General features: G+C 40.7%; 1 protein-coding gene across 1 annotated transcript in view; it reads right to left on the reverse strand.

Moving 5' to 3' along the window:
• LOC109376647 (inhibitor of carbonic anhydrase-like) overlaps positions 1-7,207 on the reverse strand; it is a gene marked incomplete at its 3' end in the record, with an annotated part of 32,045 nt that extends 24,838 nt beyond the window's left edge. The window contains exons 1-3 of the mRNA XM_019632712.1: positions 7,141-7,207; positions 6,926-7,098; positions 674-782 (exon numbers count right to left, since the gene is read on the reverse strand). Of these exons, the coding sequence (XP_019488257.1) occupies positions 674-782; positions 6,926-7,098; positions 7,141-7,207 (349 nt within the window). The remainder of the gene's footprint in view (positions 1-673; positions 783-6,925; positions 7,099-7,140) is intronic.
• Between the last annotated feature and the right edge of the window lie 1,220 nt (positions 7,208-8,427).

Raw genomic sequence — 8,427 nt, forward strand, 5'->3', positions numbered from 1 at the left:
CATGTCCCGTAAAGAGGGAGGGGTCAGAATCCCTTTCCAGGCTCACAGGGACAGAAGGAACCACAGAGGGGCCATTTGTGGTAACCCCCCAGGCAAACAGGGACAAGGGGCCATGAGCACATGGACAGGAAACGCTTTCCCTACCGTGGCCCTGCAGGACGTCGGCCTGGACCGACCAACCACAGCCCACCAGACAGGAGACGGGAGCTGGGACATAAAGGCCTCGTTCCTGACTCGCTCTAGGTATTTCCTGTCCCCTGACACAGGCCCAGGGACAGTCAGTTTACTGCCAAAAGAGACACAGGCCCTCGGGGCTCTGAGTGTGTGCTCCAGTGTGCTCTCCTCCGCGTGTGGCATCTGTGCTTCTTGGAAGACTTCTCTCTACAGCTCTAAACCCCAACGGTTTGGGTGAGGCTGCACACAGCCTGCTCTGATTTTTCAGAGAGCACATTTCCTGGCCCAGAAGGTCAGTGTCAGGAGCACCAGTCCGCAATCAGCCCAAAGCCCCAAAGCCTTGAGTTGCGCCTGTGGTGGCCCTCACGGCCGCTCATCCCCACTCGCTCCCCATGGGGCATGCTCATCAGCATCTAGTCTCCATACCTGCCTAAACATCAGCATCAACCAGGAAGAAACAGGGCTGCAAACTCTCTCCTGGGCCCCAGGGAGAACTTACTGTCTTTTGACCCATAGTTCTCTGCCACTACGGGCTTCAGGTTGTAGGAAGTCAGGCCAGCCTCAAAAATCAAACCTGCATCTAACGTCACAGCATCAGCTTCGTTTGCCTGAAAGGGAACAAACAAGACACCAATGAAGCCCTCACTTCCAGGGAGGCACCCCTAAACCAGAGCGAGTGGGAGTGACTGGGGGTGCTTCTTGGATCCAGGGCCAGAAAAACCCTCCCCTTGGCCAGACCACACACCACACTGTGAGCTTTAGTTGACTAGACCTCCCTGGAGACAGGATTTGGCCTCCATATTCCTATTCCTCCTGCACAGAGGGAGGAATGGAATATTTTTCTCTCCCTTGTGAGAAGTCTGGCCCAGAAACCTACGTGTGATCTTTTAGGATCGGCCTGAATTACAGAGGCTTCACCTGGCAGGCCTCAGGGGGCAGAGCTGCCCTCCCCACCCCAGACTGGGTGCACAGCCCGTGCACTACAGGCTCTGAAGGGGGCTGCCATCGATGACTCAGGTCCGCCTGCCTGGCCACGCTCTTCCATGTGCTTACATTGAGAACCCAAGAGCTTTTGTTTGGTGGCCTCTTTATCTTGAGCCTTCTGCTGAGGCCTTTCTCAGGCGCCACTGTGAAGCCCACCTTAGGAGGAGTGGAGCTTTGCCAACACTCTTCTCACTCTGATTCTCTACTCAGTTCTTTTCCTTCTTGACCTGGGTCCATATAACTGCAGAAGCCATTCATTCATGGATTTGGGGTTTCCTTGTTTAACTTCTTGCTTTACTCTGAACTAAGTGTTAAATGATTATTACTTCCATTATGGCGTATTGTTCATTTAATTGACTGTTCAGGTGTGTCACAGTGCACCACTGTCTAACTCAGCTGCATTTCGCACATTAAAAAATAGAGACGCAGCACAGTGCAATAGTTATACTTTTTACCCCTCGAAGTGACAATCCCCCTCCCCCAATCCACCGCACCACTTCCCCCCAATATCATACATATCTATTACAAATCCCTTGACTCCGCTCCCACACTATACTCCACGGCCTATGACCATATATATATATATATTCACTTATAGTTGACATACAATATTATACAACGAACTAATTCTAAATAATGTGTATTTCATAATAAAAACAACAACAACAACAACAAAAAAAGGAGGAGGCTTCTCGGGTGCTGTAGATATTGTGCACCTTGACAGGTGAGGTGTTTACGGGGGTGTGTACTGTACATTCCTGGAAACAAGATTCCTTGAACTGTACGCTTACAGTGGGTTTACTACATGCAAGTAACATTTCAGTAAAGTTGATAAAAATAAACACAAAAAAAGAAAAAAAAATAGAGACGCAGAAAGTTCATGTCACTTCCTCAGGCCACATAGCTAGTAAATCATGGAGCTGGGATTTAAATCCAGGCAGCATGGGTTTATTCCTTCCATTACACTGTTACTTGCTGGGGTTTTTTCTTTTTTTCTTTTTTGAGTTTTTGCTTCCATGAAATTTCAACCTTAAACTAATAATTCACTTGAAATATTATACGTGCTTTCCCACTAGAACTAGAACTTATTTTCTCTTAAAGTTAGAAGCACTGTTTTTAACATACACGCTGAAAAGAAATTTTATTGCATTTTTTCATGCTTTAAACATCTGTAGTCAAAATGATTTTTTAGAAGCCCTTGTCAGTACTCTATGAATAGTTCTTATTGATTAAATTACAAAACAGAAGCTATAGCTCCATGATCTGTGTCATGTTACAGATAAGGAGTAATAAAATAGTATTTCTAAATGAAAGAAAATAATAAGGCAAGCTGAACTATATATTTGTCTACCTGAAACATTTCTTCTAATGCTGGGGTTGTTTTTGTTGTTGCTTTATTGTGATAAAATACATAACACAAAATTTACCATTGAACCATTTCAAGTGTACATTTCAGAGCCATTAAAAATATTCATTCATATGGTGAACAGCCCTTTCATGACAGAACTACATACCAGATATGAAACAATCTTTGAGGCTTTCTTGGTATCACAAGTGGTATGTGAAACCTGTACAGACTCTCCACACCCACCCCACACACTGCAGAATAGGAATAAATAAGCAAATAAACAAGAGCATTTCCCAGGGCAGTGAGGCTGTGGTTTTCTTGGTTAAACACCAGGATTCTGGGCAGGAATCACTGGAGCCTCAGGTGCTCAGGAACTAAGAAGCGAAGACCTAACTCATGGGATCCACCAGAGCAGCAGGGATTCTGAGAGGAACCTGAACCAGCAGGGAAAGGGAAGATTAATATCAAGCACTATCTCCTAGGTACAATAACCAAACCCAGAGGAAGGGAAGTGACAATGCGTGGGCATCAACGGAAACAACAGACTTGGGCCCTCAAGACATGTGGAGGCTGGAACCGTCAGATGCATCGGAGAAGAGCTACTTGTGCAGCATTTTGTTTTGCGTACAAAGTGAAGTCTACAATCACAGGCATAAGCATAGAAAAAATTATCAGGAATAAAAGGGGAAGAAAAATTAACTGGTGCTTCTAGAAACAAAAATATAACTTTGAAATACAAAAGTAAATGAATGGGCAACAAGTGATTAGACGTGGTTAAAGAGAAAATTAGTGAACTAGAAGCTGTATCTGAAGAATTTATCCTGGATGCTTGCCAAAAGAGGGCAGATGATAGAATTTATAAAAGAAGGGTTAAATGATGTGGAGGCTAGATTAAAGAAAGCCTAATATGTGTCATCTTAGAATCCTAGGACTTAAAGATAAAAAAATTGAAAGACTAAGAAAAGGCAGTATTTAGAGATAATGGCTGCAAATTATCCAGAACTGAAAAAAAAAAACGTGATTCTGCAGATCCAATATAACATAAGTAGACTAGGTACCAAGATTTCCACAACTAGAAATATCATAGTGAATTTGTACAACATCATAGACCAAGGAAATGAAACCTCAAAATTATCCAGAGAGAAGATGATTGAAGAAATGACAGGACAGCACCAGACTTCTCATCGGCTACAGTGGAAGTCACAAGGCAGTGGCATAATATTTTTAAACCCTGAGAAAATGTCAAACTAGAATAATACATTGAGCAAAATTACCACTCAAGAATAAGAGGGACATTAAAGCACTTGCAGAGAAAACAAACAAGCAAGCAACTGAGAGAGATTAACACCAGGGGATTCACTCTAAAGTTTCAGCAAAAGGACATATTTAGGAAATAAATATATCCCAGAAAGATGGTCTGAAAATTGAGAATGAATGGTGAACAGATTAAAGGGCAAAAATGTAGGTAAATCCAAATATTCTCTCTCTCTCCCCACCTCTCTATCTCTCTCTTTCTTTTTGAGTTTTTGGGCGTGCATGCATATACATATATACATAGACAAAGACACACACAAACACAACTACACATACATATAAATATATTTATATTTTTATATAGTCTCTACAAATACGTAAAGTAAGTACATTATGGAGTTAAAAAAGATAGACATAAAAGACTAAATACTAATATCTAAACAGGTAATTCTGTGCTACTGTATTCTAGATACTTTTATTATTTGGCAGATGTCAGGGAGTCAGGATTATTTTACTATAACTCTTTGGTAAGCTAAAAGTATGTAGTAAAAATAAAAAGTATATAGTAAATCATTACAGAATATAAATAAAGTGTTTAAATTCACTACAAATGCGAGACAGTGGAATAAATGGAAGCAATGCAAATTAAAACATATATACAAACTCAATTTTTAAAAATCCAGAAATTGGGGGAAAGCAGAACTAAGAGAAATCAAAAAGTAATGTGGCAGAAATAAGTTAAATTTACCCATAACAACAATAATTATTAATGGTCTAATGTACAATACCATATAAAACAAATGAGATTGTCAGACTGCATTAATAAACAAAATCCAGGAGCATACAGTTTTCAAAAGTCACACCTGAAACATAAGCATATAGAAAGTTAAAAATAAAGGAGTGGAAAAAGATGTAAGGGGAGATTACTAACCAAGGAAAGTAGATGCAGTGTATTAATATCAGAAAAACAGAGTTTAGTCCAAAAGCACTAAAAGAGGTAGAGATTATTTCATAATGATAAAATATTACATTCACCAAGAATGATATGGAGTATTCTCTCATATACAGCTATTGGAAGTAAAAATTGAAATAACCACATTGAGTTTGCTTACAAATCAAATATATTTGGCATTGTCTTAAAAGTCAAATACTGACACATCCCATGGCTCAGCAAGTCTGCCTCTACATATAAATTCAAGAGAAACTTTTAATACTTGTGTCCTTGGAGATTTGTAAAAAAATTTTCCTCAAGCCCTGATTACAATAACAAAAACTGAAAACAATCCAAATGCCTAATGACAGGAAAAGAACAAATAAATTGTGGTATACTAACATAATGGACCATTGTAGAGCTCTGAAAATGAATGAACAACAGCTACATTCAACAACACAGGCAAAATTTAGCATAATATTGAGGAGGAAAAACCAAAAATGAGAAGACAACACAGAATAATGTTATCTTTATAAATTTTATTATTTATTTATTTATTTATTTATTTATTTTTATTGGGGAAGGGGAACAGTGTTGGGGAATTGGGAAAGAGGAACACTCAAGTTGTTGTCTTTCAATCTTAGTTGTGGAGGGTGCAGCGAGCTCAGTTCCAAGTCCAGTTGCCATCTGGCCTCCCGTCGGCAGCTTGCAGCTGCTCAGCTCAAGGTGCCATGTTCAATCTTTAGTTGTGGGTGGGCATAGCCCACCATCCTATGCGGGAGTTGAACCAGCAACCTTGTTGTTAGGAGCACATGCTCTCACCAGCTGAGCCATCCTGCCACCTGTTGGCAGCTTAGTGGCAGCTCAGCTCGGGCACAGCTCACTGGCCCATGTGGGAATCGAACCAGTGACTCTGTTGCTCAGAGCTTGTGCTCTTAACCAACTGAGCCACTCGGCTGGTCCCTATAAATTTTTTAAGAAGCAAAACTATGCAATCATTCACACATATCTATATAAGTCTTAAAATAGAAATAAATGGCAAAAATTCTTAGGATTCTCTTTGCTCAGTTTGGGGAAACATTGGTTGTTGTGAGTATGGCCAGTGGGTTACACACACACCAAGTGGTGCCATTTCCCTAGAATCCAATGCTGCAACACAGTAGTCCTAGAAGTAAGCTATTGGCAATGATGAAGCTTAGAGAAACTGCAGTGGGTTCATGGATAGTATTATTTTGTATTTTAACATATTTAAAAATATAGGGGCATGCATAGGTCAAAGATGAACATATGTCATAATTGAAGGGTTGTAATTAAGTCACAATAGTAATTGAGGTCCAATTTAGAAAAAAGAAAGAAACAAAACAGACAAGTTGTTTGTACCAAATCACAGATTCCTTGAGTTAATCAGGCTCCATCTGGTTGAGTCTCTCTCTCCCACTTCATCACTCCTTCCAGTCTCCTGCTTGCTGTCCTCTGTCTCAGGCCCTTTGCACACGCTGTTGTGTTCTTCTGGAGTATTCTACCCAAGGCTCTTGGCAGCCTTACCCATGTTCATCCCTGAGGTCTCAGCGTCATTGTTCCCTCTCAGGGAGATTGTCCCTGACACACAGGCCAATGCTACTTTCCTCGGAAAGTCTACTTTTCCCCTTCATTGTACTTCACCCAATGTGGAATTACATGTCTACTTGTTTGCATGGTTTTCTCCTCTCCTGACTAGACTGTAAGCTCCTCAAGAGTAAGGACCATGTGTGTTCAGGTTCACCACTGCAGTCCCACTGCCCAGCACAGGGTCTGACACACATTCAAATGAGCGGGAACAATGGTGGAGAGAAGAGGATTTGGGAAAGTCTAGAGAACAAAGGATCAGCCATCATCTGCAACCATGACCTGTTAGTTCTCTTCCCGGTGAGCATCCCTCATCTACTTCCCATGGTGTATGAAGAATTTGCAAGGCAATGGTGTAAGAGCATGTTGATGCAAACATTCATGTTTGCTTCTTGCATTCAGAGAGCTTAATACCTCAAAATTCTCCCCTTTCAGAGCACACTGGATTTTGCTTTAAGACTTGTTAAAGATGACCGCTCCTATTTCCATTTCTAAAGTGATAGTATTAGTGGGGGTTGACTGCCCCACACACCAGCTTCCTATATGTGAGTATGGAATTGCTCCAGAACAACAAGAGCATGACAAAGTTTGGACCGTCTTCCACTCTCCTTTAGGGAGCAGTGACTTACCGCGATGGCCTTGATGCACTCAAGGTGGGAGGTTCTCTTCACACAGGCGACAAGAGGGCCAGTCTCAGGAAGGACTTTTTTCATACTGTCTCGGAAACTGGCGCACTTGCTGGCCTCCTGATTTGAGACGGTGCACCATCTCACTGTTTTCCCAGGGACAGCCAGACAAAGCCCTAAGGGAGAAAGGCCAGAGGTGTAAGGGACCCGCCTTGTACCTTTCTCAGCACCCACCTTTCTCTGCTGGTAGAAGAGGTCAAAGACAAGGTCAAGAATTGGCTGCATCGGGCACACATATTAGATTGGCTCACATGAATTCTCAGGTCCCATTTTTCTGATTGTGCCTTTCCCCTTGGAGAAAAAAAAGCCAAAACATCCCCCAAAATTAAATATATAATTACCATATAAACCCAGAATTCCTAGTCCTAAGTATATACTCAAAAGAAATGAAAAAAGGTACTCAAATACACGTACCCAAAAATGTGGAAACAACCCAATTGTACACCCTCGGACAAATAAACAAAATGTGCTATATCCATACAATGGAATATTATTCCGCCATAAAAAATGAAGTACTGCTACATGCTACAACATTGATAGACCTCAAAAATATTATGTTAAATGAAAGAAGCCAGACACAAAAGGCTACACATTATATGGTTTCATAGCTATGAAATATCTAGAATAGTTAAATCTATAGGGACAGAAAGCAAATTTGTGGTTGCCAGGAGCTGGGGAGTGGGGAATGGGTACTGACTTCTTCATGGGTACAGGATTTTCTTTTGGGGTGATGAAACTCTGATGGAACTAGAGAGGAGTTCTAGGTGTACAACATTGTGAATGTACTAAATGCCACTGAAATATACACTTTAAATGATTAATTTCATGTTAATGAATTTCACCTCTAAAAAGAAAAAAGAAACCTGTGGGGAAGGAAGCTTTGTGTCTAATGATTTTTGTCTTCATCTAGACATTGGATACTCTGACCTTACATGGTACTAATTGCTGGGGCATTAAAATCAGTGCCTATTTCGCTGGCATTTTAAACTTTAGTGATGAAATAGTGTCATGAATATTATGAAGGCAAAATGCTGTCTCCAAATGTGTAGTATTTGAATAAAATATTATTTTAAATGAAATTTAGAAGATGAGTTTTACAAATAACAGCTACCAGATTTTGATGAGGCCCTGTATGTCAGGCAGTACTCAAAGCACATTACTCTCCTCTAACGTCTGCAAATGTCCTGCTATTTAAATATTGATGTGCCTGTTTTATAGATGTGATTAAAAAGACCTATCAGGGACATTAAATAACTTGAGATGAAGCTAATATTTGAACCACCCAAGTCTGTTTGACTTTAAAACTTGTACTGTCTTTTAACTCTTTGCAAGTAGGATATATCAAATGGAATGGGACAGGGGCTGTCAAATTACCTTAGACAGAATCCCATACCAAAGACAGGGAATGACAAATGGAGCCCCTCAGCTGTCTTTGAAACCAGGGA

This window comes from Hipposideros armiger, unplaced genomic scaffold (genome assembly GCF_001890085.2).
Source record: "Hipposideros armiger isolate ML-2016 unplaced genomic scaffold, ASM189008v1 scaffold_1167, whole genome shotgun sequence".
Taxonomy (NCBI): Eukaryota; Metazoa; Chordata; class Mammalia; order Chiroptera; family Hipposideridae; genus Hipposideros; species Hipposideros armiger.